Genomic DNA, 14,870 nt, shown 5'->3' with positions numbered 1-14,870 from the left:
TGCGTGGTTTTCCTTTTACTTTGCGAACTAACACGGTCGGCCATTTATGGGAGTCAAAAATTTGACTCCCATAAATGGCCGACCATGTTAGTCGACGAGGTAAAAGGAAAACCACGCAATTTCGAGTGATACTTGTGTGGATCATTATATTCTACTTTTAAAATATTTATCTAACCATATGCATTTCATAACAAACGGTTTCAAACGCTTTTCAAAGACCAACTCGTCCGGTCCAAGGCAACGTGTTCCTTTAAAGGCACTTGACACTATTGGTAATTACTCAAAATAATTGTTAGCATAAAACCTTACTTGGTAATGAGCAATGCTGAGCTGTTGATAGTATAAAACATTATGAGAACCCCGGCTCCCTCTGAAGTAACGTTTTTTTTTTTCGAGAACCAAGGAATTTTCCACTAAAATATTTGAACTTGATTTCGATCAGATTTAGATTTTGAGGTCTCGAAATCAAGGATCTGAAAGCACACAACTTCGGTTTTCCATTGTTATCTTGCAAACTTCGATGACCAATTAAGTTCAGAATTTCACAGGTTTGTTATTTTAATATTATAACTTGCCTGAGGTTGTAATAAGTTTTTACCCTTACACCGATATTAAAGACACTGCACACTATTAGTAATTGTCAAAGACCAGTATTCTCACTCATCAAATTCGTGGAAAATTTCTTCTTTCTCGAAAACTACATTACTTCAAAGGGAGTCGTTTCTCACATTGTTTTATACTATCAAAACTCCCTTTATAGCAAGTAAGGCTTTATGCTAATAATTTGTTTGAGTATTACCAGTAGTGTCCATTGCCTTTACACTACGATTTTTCCGAGTTCGGTGAAAAAAAGCCACAGGCAAATCGAGATTCTAACCCACGACCTTTTCATCTAGAGCAGATGTCTAACCACTAGACCAACGAGCTGCAGCCCCGGTGGCTAGCGGCAGTTCGAATTTTATGTGTCTAGCAGCGGGTACCGCAACGATTTCATAATTTGTTTGTCCCATCTTGACCCGATTAGATTCTATTTAACCCATGCATATTATTTAATATGCCAATTTAATAATTCGCTGACCCGTCATTGATACAATGCATGCGTCCCATCTTGCCTCAAATGATTGGGGAAAACGGGACACTAAATTAATTTTTTTAATGTCAAGTTTTAGTTTCTGTCAAAAACCATTGAAATTTCAATAAAAGGTGAAAATATAAACAAACTTTAGTACCAGTGAGCCAATTTGACGAATTATGGTAAGTTTTAATTTCAACTATCTGTATATATGTCCCCTCTTCCCCCACTGTAACCTACTTTCCAGAGTTCCGGGAAAAGAAATCTATACAGGTAATTACCCGATTGATTGATGTTCGTAATTACGGGCATCGGCGTCAAACCGTCATATATACTTCCAACAATGTTGTGTCAACTCTGTAATGAAGAAATGATGGAAATTAGTGGCAAAAAGAGAAGTAATTGTTGTAAATGACAAGTGAGTGTTTGATATTGTTATTAGTTTGGTGAAGATTGAGGACATCAGCAGCGGGAGGAATTACGGATCTCAAGAGGGGCCATCAACGTTTTTCTAAAATCATAACTTCTTGATGATAAATTCTATTTGCTTCAAATTCAATGACGACGTCTTCAATTCAGTAACCTTTTTCTTTTTCAATGCTGCAATTCATTACAAAAAACACATAAGTTGAAATTACCCAAGTAACACAGTAACATGAGATAATAAATATATTTGGTGCACAATGAATCAATAATAATCGGCAGAATTACAACATTTAGGAGTAAGGTGAAACAGAACGCTTTTGTACCATAACCTATGGACAAACAAACATAAAACCACGGAACCGTGACAGGACACAGGACAAAGGAAGCGGACAAGACAGTATGAGACAAGGCCAACACAACTTACAAGTTACACCTTTTGAGACTATGAATAAGAGTCAAGGAACTGAGCTCTTAAGTTTTTATCAAACATAGATAAAGACGGTGAAGATTTAAGAGAATCATTTAAACTATTCCAATATGAGATGCCTCGATTGAAAACACTGTTTTCAGACGTTGACGTTCTATTAAATTGGACGAATAAATTACCCTTAGCGCTACAACGAGTATTATATGCATGAATATTTGAAGTTAATGTAAAACAAGTGAGACAAGACAGTGAGGAAGTAGGTTATGCATACATTTATACATGAATTTACTCAAATTATGATGGTATAAGTCATTACATTTAAGTATGTTTAATTCTGCAAATAATGGTCCTGAATGCTCAAGGTAGAAATGACACGAACCACTCGCTTTTGTAACATAAGTAATTTATTAAATTTAGAAAAACTGCCCAGGTCAAGATTGAGTAATTAAGGTATGGCAGAACTAGTGAATTATACAATGTTAATAAAATACTGATCGGCAGGTAATTTTTTAGGCGATTCATTATGCCAATATTCTTGGATATTTTAGTAGCTACTTCGTCAATATGATTTTTCTAAGAAAGATTTTCATCAATAGTTTATTGTAAGTATACAGTAAGCTTGTGTCATCAGCAAATAAACAAAACGTTAATTTGTCTGAAGTATTACACATTAATATAAAGAGTAGAGAGTAAGTTAAGGGCTGTTCCTCTCACTCCATAGTGCTCCAACTTTCTGACAAGTATGTCGTGATAAACAGTATCAAATGCTTTTGATAAGTCCAAAAAGATACCCATTATGATCAATCGCATTACATAATTTACTAATAACATACGATGTCGCCATTTCAGTTGAGCGATTTTTTCTGAACCCAAATTGCGACTCAGAAATAATGTTATGTTCATCGATGAAAGATATTAATCTCTTATAAATAAGCTTTTCAAATAATTTTGAAAACGCGGACAAGACTGAGATAGGTCTATAATTAGTAAATTCATTCTTACAACCTTTTTTATAAATCGGTATTACTTGGGCTATTTTTAAAGTATCTGGAAATATTCCAGCTGTTAAACACTTGTTGAAGATTTCAGCCAGCGGCTTAGCTAGTGCATAACTAGCCTGTTTAATAACAAAAGGACTTAAACCATCGAATCCAGGGGCCTCCCCAGAAGGTATTTTGTTAATGCAATCCACAACCTCCTCCTTAGTAATAGGTATAAAAAAGAGTGATTTTTAACATGCGTTGCTTAAGAAAGTATCGGAGGTGGTGTTAGATAATTGAACAGCATAATAGTTCAGATGATTTTGTCTGTGATAGACACGCATACTAAATGGTGTCTCCCTATGGTTTTCGCTAATCTTCAAATGGCTAATTGCGCATCACTCTTTGTTCCCGCAATGTCCTTAGCGATCTATAGTCGTTTGAGAGTAAATTTTATCAACTGGGCTCAAATCGATTCCAAGGCCCCTCAGTGAGCCTTAATCGTGATTAACCAACCAATAATTATTTAAAGTTGAAGGGGCTCTGTCTGCATGGTATATCAAAGCGGTCCAGTGGCTAATACACCTTATAAATATCCTGCATTGTTATTGGTTAAAGGCAGTGGACACTATTGGTAATTACTCAAAATAATTATCATCATAAAACCTTTCTTGAATACGAGTAATGGGGAGAAGTTGATAGTATAAAACATTGTGAGAAACAGCTCCCTCTGAAGTGACGTAGTTCTCGAGAAAGAGGTAATTTTCCACGAAACTGATTTCGAGACCTCAAGTTTAGAATTTGAGGTCTCAAAATCAAGCATCTGAAAGCACACAACTTCGTGTGTCAAGGGTGTTTTAGTTTTACTAGAAACCCCGCTGCCGTGTGAAAGTCGTTTGCCATGTAATATACCTTATTGCGGTGTGGTCATCTTGATTTTATTCCATTCCAACTCATCATACCAAATGGAGGCTCGATGGACGAAATAATAGTCTGGTACCATGCGCAACGAATGTTAGCATGCAATACTGTTATTGGAAACAGGGAGCATGTCTATAGCCGACTATTCATGGCGCACGCAGTACCTGGGCGTCCCCTCGAACCCAATCAGTTGTGCATCTGTGTATCTAAAATGCGCGTTACGTGAACGAGGATGATAAATAGTCTGTTTTAAAACAAATATTGACTTCTTTTAGGTCGTGTCCGAAACGACGACTTCGGCTACAGCTACGTCTAGATCAGCGCGTCTACCAGTGTTGATGAATAGGCAGACGCGCGCGATCTAGCCGTAGCTGTAGCCGAAGTCGCCGTTTCGGACACGGCCTTACTTGGGCTATGGTTAGAACCCAGACTCCCTCGGTGATCCCCAGACCATGGTGGTAACAGAACGTTTCGCTTTTTCCCTCGGCTGCGCCTCTGGAAAAAAAAAAGAATGATACGGGGATCACCTCGTGAGTCGTATAGTCAATAGTTTGCATTATATGCCTCATGTATAGAATACTCTAATCAGATTGATTAAAAATGGAGTCATGGAAAAAGCTATAGCGCCCCCTTTTTATATCAAGATGACGTCATAGTGACTATGCATTGACTATGCCCGCCCTCAAAATAACGCAACTATGATATGTTTTGTGTACGACTATCTGTTCCGTGTCACGGCGCGACCTTTCTTCACAGACGACCTTTCACCGTAGTCAGTGTTATTTGTTAGAAGAATCTTCATTCGGTATATAAAAGAAATATTAACTGCTTAATAATCGGGGCACAGTATGGAAATATTGACTGCTATGAGGTGCACAGTTAAAATCATAGGCCCAAGGTGATGTCAAAACCATGACTATGCCCGAAGTGAAGCTGAGGGCATAACCATGGTTTTGACTTCACCGATTCTTCTGATCATCAACACTCTGACTATACGGTGAAAAAGGTCGTCTGTGACGAAAGGTCGCGCCGTGACACAGAACGCAAGTCGTACGCTATGACTGTGCCTCAGGATAGTCACTATGGTGTCATCTTGATAGAAAAAGGGGGTATAGCTGTTTCCATGACTCCATTTTTAACCAATCAGATGAGAGGACTCTACACATGAGGTAAATAATTAAAATTATAGGCCCTCGGTGATGTCAAAACCATGGCTATGCCCCCCGCTTCTGGCATAGTCATGGTTTTGACATCACCTTGAGCCTATAATTTTTAATTATATAACTGACATACAGATCCTTGTCATTTGATTGGTGGAACTTACTTCACGTGACATTCACTATTACTCCCATCCGCACCTGCGATCAAAAATACTTATTCGCCCATGGGGAATAGCATTTCCCATTCAACAGTTGGGATCATCCTTGTTCCCAATGTTTTTGAGCAGTGCAGCGCCGCCGCGGGAGCATCTGTGCAAAAGGTTGTGATCCGATTTGTGCATTGTTATGTTGCCGCTACGCGGCGCTATATGATTTTTGGTTGCCAGTAGTTTGTGTGATTTTACATAATGTTATACTTTTAAAATACATCAAATGACAAGGATCTACATGTATGTCAGTTATATAAAACAAATATTGAGTGGCTTTAATTCGTGGAATGGAAGGAATATTACCGCTCGGTAAAATTTGGACTGTTCCATTTCACACAGTCCAAATTTTACCTTGCGATAATATTTCTCCCATTCCACTCTGAGCCACTCAATATTTGTATACTATGCCCCTCATAGCAGTCAGTATTTTCATACTATCGCCCATAGTTACTGCACAATCGCGCCCTGACATCATCCGAGCCCAGCTTATATTCTCACGAAAAGGAGGTCAAAATAATATATTTTTTTCTTTCTATTTTACTGTCGGCTTCGTTCTCCTTATTATAGCTCCATGCATGGTTGAATCAATCTATAGTGTGCTAAAACAGTCGCTATGTGACAAGAAAACTTAATTAGGTTTATAACGATCAACGATCGCAGTTCGCTCCGTCATGGCCATGGACTAGAGATTTTTAAAGGTTTGATTTTGGTACACCCCCCAAAAAAAAACATTTCAATATTTTTTTTCAACAAGAAAAGCCCATACAAAAGTCTAAATTATGAAGAAAAAAAATCAGCAAAAATTAAACAAAATTCAGCAAACCATAGGTGTTCATATGGTCAGTTTTGGAAATGACATCAAACTATTTTTTTCCCTCAGGTTTTCATTTTAAAGATATCACCAAATAGTGGCTTCTGGGAGTTTATTCACGTCCAAACAAGATATTGCATCATTTATTTCTTTGCACTCGGCAGTTGTTTTGTGCGGGATTTTGTTCTTTGGAGCTTGAAAGGGAACCTTGTTTATAAAAACTAAAATTTCATGATTTGAACTGTTCACCTTTTTTCTTTATTCCAAACACGCATCACAGCTTTAAACTTATACACGCTTAATAACCGCGAAATGACGAAATGCCTATCATTTTGAGGGCGGGGCTTCGGTCTAATTTTGAGGTATCTGCCGCGGCTCTAATGCCACTTCAGGCTCGGAACGTATTTATGACCAGTTCTTATGTTATAAAGCAGAAGGGAAAAACTGCACCAATCTTAGTCGTCATTGTTCATTTCCATCTACTCAAGAAGTATTTATTACACAAACAAGGAAAAACGTTGGCCAACATAGGATTTGGTTTTAAGAATTACCCTGTAAAAACAACCTGATTTTACCAAAAACTGTTCATCGTAATTTGGGATGCATTTATAGGGTCTTCTCAACTGTGTTTATACCCAACTCTGGAGCCATTAAGTTGACCGACAGGGAGTGGAACATTATCACTCGTGTGGACCGGCAGTTTCAGCAAAATTACCCACTGGGTTCTTGCTCACCTTCAATAAGATGCGTGTGTTTGTGTGTACTTTCACATTTGGCGCGAGTGCAAAGCGGACTGTGGAAACCGTGGAATAACAACTCTTCGTTCAATATAGTATAAGTCAACGCTGTTTTTTTGCCGAGGTTGGTTCTCCTGTTAACTGTTTTAGAACCGTTCTGTTAAACTGTTCTAGGACCTGCCTCGAGCTGGACAGCAAGATGGCACATTTTGAATTGTAGTGCATACGGACTGTGCAGAACAAGTCATCCGCAGAATCGTTTACTATTCATTACAGGAATTCAACGCTCTTTTTGTATTGCTGAGATTGGTTCTTCTGTAAACTGTTCTAGGACCGTCTCAACTTATCAAAAAAATGTTGTTCGTGTACATACTGGGCATCATCTCAGCCGGGCTGCTTGTTTCGAGGACGGGGTCATCTGTTCTACCGCCTTGCCCGTCGTTCTGGGAGTTTTTCGGGGACGCTTGTTTTCTATTCATGGAGCCAGCTACTTGGGCGGATGCCCGGGCGGCCTGCCTCAACCTGGACAGCGAGATGGTGGTTCCGTACTCGGCCCAAGAAAACAATTTCGTAGCGGAGATGGCAAGGGTTCGAACCATCGACCGGACTTGGATTGACTGCAGCTACAAGCAAACCAGCAAGCGATGGGAGTGCGAGGGTGAGGCGAACGAAGTGGGAGCGTTTTCTAATTGGGATCCCAGCTACAATCAACCAGGTCTTTGTGGGTACGTGTGGGGAAAGGTTCAAGAGGACTGGTTTGGTAAATGGTATAACAGAAGCTGTGATAATATGTTCCCAACTGTTTGTGTCAAACGCCCGCAAGTTATTCCATCTACCACTGAAGGCACCGCCAGTACGAATGTTGACGGTCGGCCCGTCACCGGTGGTCGGCCGTGCCGCCCAAGACCGCGGTACCACCGGTTCGCCGGGACGGGAAACCCGCTGCCTCTCAACTCATGCCTCGTCGATCACGTCATCAAAGAGTTCGTCATCACCAGCATCCCTAGCTGTGCCTTCGCCTGCATCAAGGAGCCTCGATGCCGCTCCATCAACATCAAAATCACCGAGGAAGGAGGACAGAAAGTTTGTCAGCTCAACGACTCGACCGACCCGGCTAAGATCCAACAGACAGTATCTGTATGTATTCATTATACAATGTTCAGCGAGTAGTAACATAGATGCTTAGTTTGTCCATCAGTCAACACTCTGAAAACATCTCTGAGTCATTTGACCCGGATCATGGTGGTGTAGACTTGACTCAAGTCCCAATCCCGTGCCATCCCCCAGGAAACTACTGTTTTGTGATGCTCTGCATTCCAAAACCTGTTCCGCATGCGAGACTCGGGACCACATTTTGACGGCGAGCGCGCACTGTACTGTGTATGCTACGTGTTGTTTTATAGTAAGTTGGGGGTATATGCTTAGGGACCTCTTACACGAGAATGGGACTTGAATCAAGTCTAGGTCATGTGGGGTCTGACCATTTTTCGATCAGAACGATCCGGAATTTATATGTCAGAATGAGCCATGGATCAAAGTGGGTCAATATGATGCTGAATCTGAGTTTAAAATAATATTCTTGTAATCACTTTCAAGGTTAACCTGACCGGAAATGCTCAGGCGCCCTGATTGGAGTCAGAATCCAGCTCAATTCAGATCCGGTGGCTTTTATAGTGTAGACATTTTAGCTGCAGTGGTTTAGCCTCGTCACAATTCGTTTAATTCGTAATAAGACCGCAAGAAAACTTGTACTTCAAAACGGAAGAAAGAAATTTATTTTTGTGACTTGTTTTTCTCATTTCTCAAAAAAAAAACAAAAAAAAAAAACAACGCAGCAGAAGCACCTCAGCTAGCCTTGATCAAGGCGCTCCAGCCGGCAGCGACCGGCATAATCCGAGTCCCCATTGAATTCCGTCAGTGCACCCCATAAATATTACACAAAGCGTACGTGTACATCGTGTACAGTTACATGTACACTGTACATGGAGGAAGATGGGTGTACATTACATGTGAGTACTTTCGTGTTTGAGCCACGCGTACGAGGTTAAAAAACACGACCGTACTCACGACTTCGCTCTACTGTTCTCGCTGCACTTGTTCGTGTATGCACTGCATGTAGTTGTGTGCCGAATCGTGCCGCACCGGGCCGGGCCACACTACGCAAACAGCCTTGAATCAAGGCTACACCTCAGCAAGTAATATTTTAAGGGAAGCTCTCTACCACCATTTTCTTCAAACTGTGTCAGGTTGAATGTAAATTTGTGGACATTGTGTAGTTACAAAAGTACGCACATCACTACAGATCAATCATAACACAGATATGGGTCACGTTGTCTATTCAATAAAATCATTGTTACTGTTTTTCATAACCTAAACGATAATTACGGAAAATTAAGAAATTTACATATATAAAAAGTAACATTTAAAGGCAGTGGACACTATTGGTAATTACTCAAGATAATGATTAGCATAATACATTACTTGGTAACGAGTAATGGGTAAAGGTTGATGGTATAAAACATTGTGAGAAACAGCTCCCTCTTAAGTGACATAGTTTTCGAGAAAGGAGTAATTTTCCACGAATTTGATTTCAAGACCTCAGATTTAGAATTTGGGGTCTCGAAATCAACCATCTGAAAGCACACAACTTCGTTTGACAAGGATGTTTTTTCTTTCAATATTATCTCGCAACTTCGACCACCGATTGAGCTCAAGTTTTCACAGGTTTGTTATTTTATGCATATGTTGAGATACACCAAGTGAGAAAAATGGTCGTTGACAATTACCAATAGTGTCCAGTGTCTTTAAATGGTGAACAAACGTATTATATACAAGTTAAAATAGCTTTCCGTTTTCCGCTCAAGTAGCTGGGAGTGTTTAAGATAGTTGGTGTGTGATTTTCTCCTCTTGGTGGCGAGACGCTCAGCGAGTCCACGGCAAAACAGCCCAACTTTAAATAATTTTTGACCCAACAATGCCGCGCCAGGTTTTTCTTCTTCAGTTTTCTCAACAAATTTATACGCTATTATTCAGTTGAATGAATGGATTCAAAAGACACTTTGTGTCGCTTGATAGTTGCGTCTATAAATCAGCATCACGCTATACATTTCACAAAATAAAAACCACCCAAATCTATACTTTAAACATTTACTTATAATTTCGAAGAAATCTATCAAGAACTGAAGCCACACGAGCCATTTGTTTTGATGAAAAGTACACTGACACAGACTACACGTAGGCGTACAACAATTTCAAGTAAATTAACAACCAATTATTGCAAATGAATTTGTGTTGCATCCCCTAATCGCGAATTACCTAATTTATCATGTCAAAAACATTCAAAGACCATTGTCTGGTATCGCTACATTAATTTGCTTACCCGCTTTTGTTCTGGACAGCGGGCTATTATACAAATTCCTATGAAAGGTTTGACGACGCAATTGAGATCTCCTATAGTGTTTATTGAATTTGATTAGTCATGTAAAGCTATGTTATGTGACACCCTCGCGTTGCCAGGCTTATAGTATTTTAGTGCAAGTCTTCGTTACGTTGGTGGCGCTTGCTTTGCTCATTTTGCTTTCAACATTCAAGCGAAGAGGATCGGAGTGAAGTTTTGTAATAGTTGCTGATTGCAGGAGAATTGTCAGCACTTTTATTCAACAAAATATGGCCGTGTCCGGTTGCGGCAGTTATGTGTTGGTGATCCTGTTTGTCATCTCGGGTTGTCAATCCTGTTGCTTTTCGTCTTTCTGCGGTCGCGGTTGGCAGAAATGGGGCAATTCCTGCTACCGACTCACCGACCAGAGTGTAGTTGGCCTATACAGTGATGTCGAGGAAAGATGCAAGAGCCTGGGAGGTGAAATCGCAGCTCCTCGCTCAGCCGAAGAAAATAAATGGTTCGTCGAGTTGGCAGGGAACATTGAATACTTGTGGATTGCTTGCACCAGTGAAGACGGGGAACAATGGTTTTGCAATGGTCAGAAACAAAAGTTCGATAACTGGTATAGAGGGGTACAAAACGAGCAGCAACGCTGTGCATCTTTGTGTGTAAACCGTGGAGAGCCTGATGACTGCGCACTGGGTAAATGGTTGTTTGTAACATGTAATGCCCCTGCTAATCATTTTCCAGCGATCTGCGTCATTCGCCCGAGCAGTCAGCTGAAGTAGGCCTACTGTTTCCCCAACAGCGAGAATGGTCAGCTCTTACATGAGTCTTTGGTCAACCACAACATCACGGAGCTGACCACGCCTACCGTCGTCGGTTGCGGCAGGACTTGCGCCGACGAACCCCAGTGTCGCTCCTTCAACATCATGCGGGACGGTCAGACGCTGCTTTGCCAACTGAACAACGCCACCCGATGTGATGAGCCTGGTGACTTTCGTCAAAACACTGAACATTTCTCCCTTTTTTCTGATGACATTTTGGGTTGAACATTCGCCATAACATTCTCCTGTAGGACTTTTAAGAAGTCGTCGACTGGAATGGTTTTAATTTAACCTTTAAAGGCACAGTATAACTTTTTTTCTTTTTTCGAACGGTTATTTATTGTTTTAATCATTATAAGTGTAGATATATACAATACAACTAACCTGAGTGTGAAAACAATTATTTCAAAGGGGTGGTAGTCTTGTTGAGTTATCACGGAAAATCTGGAGCGGTTTTGTCCGCGCAGTAAGAATAATCCATCATAATTTTGTTTTTTTTTACCAAAAGAATCCAAATAATCACACAGTGATGAGAAACGGTTACTTCGGAAAAATTTAATCAGATTGAATTGACATTTTTCTTTCAAATTAAGAAAGGAATATCATGATGACTGCTAAATATAGCCATTGCATTGTATTTGATTGCTTCAGGAAAAATATGAAGAATGTCATGTCATTATTTGCTTCCACTGTTAAAAATGTGCGTAAGTTTACGGACCCCGTAAAGTGAAATTTCGCCGTTACTTACGGATTTTTCGTAAATGCAAATACTAATTATGCTTATTAGCGTAATTAAAACCAACCACATTTTGCTCAATCCCCTACACATAATAAAGTACATGTAAGTACAGAGCATTACTTCAGCCGGGCCGTGTACACAATGTACAAACCCAAGTTAAGGGACTTTATAAGGGACGATAATTTTGCTGCACGGAAAAAAATCCGTATCCTGCAGCAAAATTACCGGAAAAGTTGTTTCATTCCGTAAAATATAAAGTCCTTTAAAGGCAGTGGACACTACTGGTAATTACTCAAAATAATTATGAGCATAAAACCTTACTTGGTATTGAGTAATGGGGAGCTGTTGATAGTATAAAACATTATGAGAAGCGGCTCCCTCTGAAGTAACGTAGTTTTCGAGAAAGAAGTATTTTTTCACGAATTTGATTTCGAGACCTCAGATTTAAGAATTTGAGGTCTCGAAATCAAGCATCTGAAAGCACACAACTTCGTGTGACAAGGGTGTTTTTTTCTTTCATTATTATCTCGCAACTTCGATGACCGATTGAGCTCAAATGTTCACAGGTTTGTTATTTTATGCATATGTTGAGATACAGCAAGTGAGAAGACTGGTCTTTGACAATTACCAATAGTGTCCATTGTCTTTAACGTGGGTTTGTACATGTGTACATGGTTGTGGCTGAAAAAAACCCAATATGTACTTACATGTATGTGTATGTGTTTGGGCAAATGTGGTTGGTTTCAATTACGCTAATTAGCATATTGATATTTGCATTTACGGAAAGTCCGTAAAATAACGGCGAAACTTCACTTTACGGAGTCCGTAAATTTACGGACATTTTTAATAGTGTTTCCTTTGACGTTTTTTGAGAACGATTATTCTTGCACACATTTTAAATTCTTTACTGCACCGATGTTTGATCTTTTAAAATATTATAAATTGTTGACGTTTTAATCTTAATATTGTGGGGCAGAAATGGAAATATTGGGGGAGCTGTGTCTTTGATGATGGAATTTGGCAGACTTTCAGAGAATGTCATGAGAAAGATAATTGTCTTAAGGACATCGCAGAGTTTTGCTATGAAAATAATTAGGTAACAAAAAAGCAATTGACAAGGAAAAATCTGCGATGGCCTTATTGCGGAACTAATATATTTTTCATTCTCATACTGTGATTGTGTGCCAAATTCAATGCGTGTATCACTTACGGTACAATCCCATGACATGTTGTAAAATCAGTCAGTAAATTGCCCTAAAACAGTGGTTATAAGGTTCAAAATATTTTACAGATTTGCTAGAAGAATGTTTTTAAATTTTATTATGGTCATGGTGAAAAATCTGCCTTTCAATAATTTTATCTGAAATACAATTTTTTGAGAAGATGTCAGTTAGTTTTAAATCTCACGAGACCAAAACGCAATGTTTTAAACCAGTGAAAACATGATGATTTTTTCCACTATATTTTTCTCGTAACACTGATGGCTGATTGGGAATAAACTTTCAGAAGTTTGTCATAATTATAGATAAAGGTTACTAACGAAAATCCAATGCCCCCTGTTGTTTTTAAGGGTGCCCCGTTTTGGGTTTTGTTTTGACAAGCAAAATTTGTAACGCTTATATTTGCGACTTTCAGTAAACTTTGTTAATTGTATGTCAAGTTTTGAACACACTGGACACTATTGGTAATTGTCAAAGACCAGTCGTCTCACTTGGTGTATCTCAACATATGCCTAAAATAACAAACCTGTGAAAACTTGAGCTCAATCGGTGGTCGAAGTTGCGAGATAATATTGAAAGAAAAAACATCCTTGTCAAACGAAGTTGTGTGCTTTCAGATGCTTGATTTCGAGACCTCAAAATTTAATTCTGAGGTCTCGAAATCAAATTCGTGCAAAGTTACTTCGTTCTCGAAAACCACATCACTTCAGATGGAGCCGTTTTTTCACACAGTTTATACAATCAACCTCTCCCAATTAATCGTTACCAAGTAAGGTTTTATGCTAAAAGTTTTTTTGAGTAATTACCGATAGTGTCCAGTGCCTTTCAGATACGAAGTTAACTATTATTTTCTGAATATTAATAAAGATCAAACTTCATCGTTACAAACTGCTCAATAACTCTGTGGACAGTCTAGTACTAACAAAAAAGGAAAATCCTAAGGAAAAATCTTCTCACAGACTGAAAGAAATGTACACAATTTTCGTCGGGAGGGCCATCAAAATTAAAAAGTACCAAATACGCCGTGTGTGCCAAGGGATCTTTTTAGGGGCACACAGTTGGGTGTGCCATTTGTTTTATAAGCGTGTTCCAAAATAAGCTTATAATATTTAGCGATATACTAGACGCTTTATAATGTTTACATGTTGTTGTACTTTTCAATTTCAAATGTATATAAATATTTCAAAGGGGACACCAATGCACGGACCATATAAGGACACAGATACTACACTGATAGTTTTTTTTGTCAGAAATTGGAGCTACGGCTATGGTCTACGCCTGGATTGCCGTGCCATTGCCATGCAATGATGTAATTCAATTCAATTCAAATCAATATTGGTTTATTTTCATATAAAAATACAAGGCCAAATAAAAAGTCATAGACTAATGGCATTTGGTTTACAATAAAATTACATCCAAAATATATGTACAAGTTTACCTGATAAAACAATAATATTAAAAATATTACTAGAGTTAGACAGACAAACAGGAATTTGGAAAACAGCTATGGACATGAGGGGGGGATTTGTGGACACAAAATAAAAACAAAACAAGGGAGTTTAAAACAAAACAGCAACATTCTGTAGGCAAGGGAGATTTGGACACAACATGAGCGCAAAGGAAATGAAATGGTGTAACATCCTTGGCAAAAGTCGTAGCCGTAGCCGTAACCGTAGCCGCCAACTCGGACATGGCTTAATCTTGAAAGTTGGAAATAGGTAATTTTTTTTTTTTAAATATCATTTGGTACTTTTTAATGTGCACAATTTTAAAGAAAACTCTTAAGTGATCGAATGTTGAATGCGTACTAGAGCTTTGACCCTCCGTTCCCAGAATACCTCAGACTGCGATGTGTGTATTTGGCCCTATAGTCCAGTCAATCTGTGGTTTGACCAGGACAAAATCGAAACAGGAAGTATATTCTTTTGCATTTTTGTCGAGGTTAAACCATATTTTGGTTTT

General features: G+C 39.0%; 1 protein-coding gene across 1 annotated transcript; it reads left to right on the top strand.

The window, feature by feature from the left end:
• Nucleotides 1–10,409: 10,409 nt before the first annotated feature.
• LOC117294685 (perlucin-like protein) lies at nt 10,410–10,910 on the top strand. The gene has a single exon (XM_033777193.1). It carries the CDS (start codon nt 10,410–10,412, stop codon nt 10,908–10,910), a length of 501 nt encoding a protein of 166 aa, XP_033633084.1.
• The last annotated feature ends 3,960 nt before the right edge of the window (nt 10,911–14,870 follow it).

Source organism: Asterias rubens, chromosome 9 (assembly GCF_902459465.1).
Source record: "Asterias rubens chromosome 9, eAstRub1.3, whole genome shotgun sequence".
NCBI classification, from domain to species: domain Eukaryota; kingdom Metazoa; phylum Echinodermata; class Asteroidea; order Forcipulatida; family Asteriidae; genus Asterias; species Asterias rubens.
This window is presented reverse-complemented; position numbering and strand designations above follow the sequence as displayed.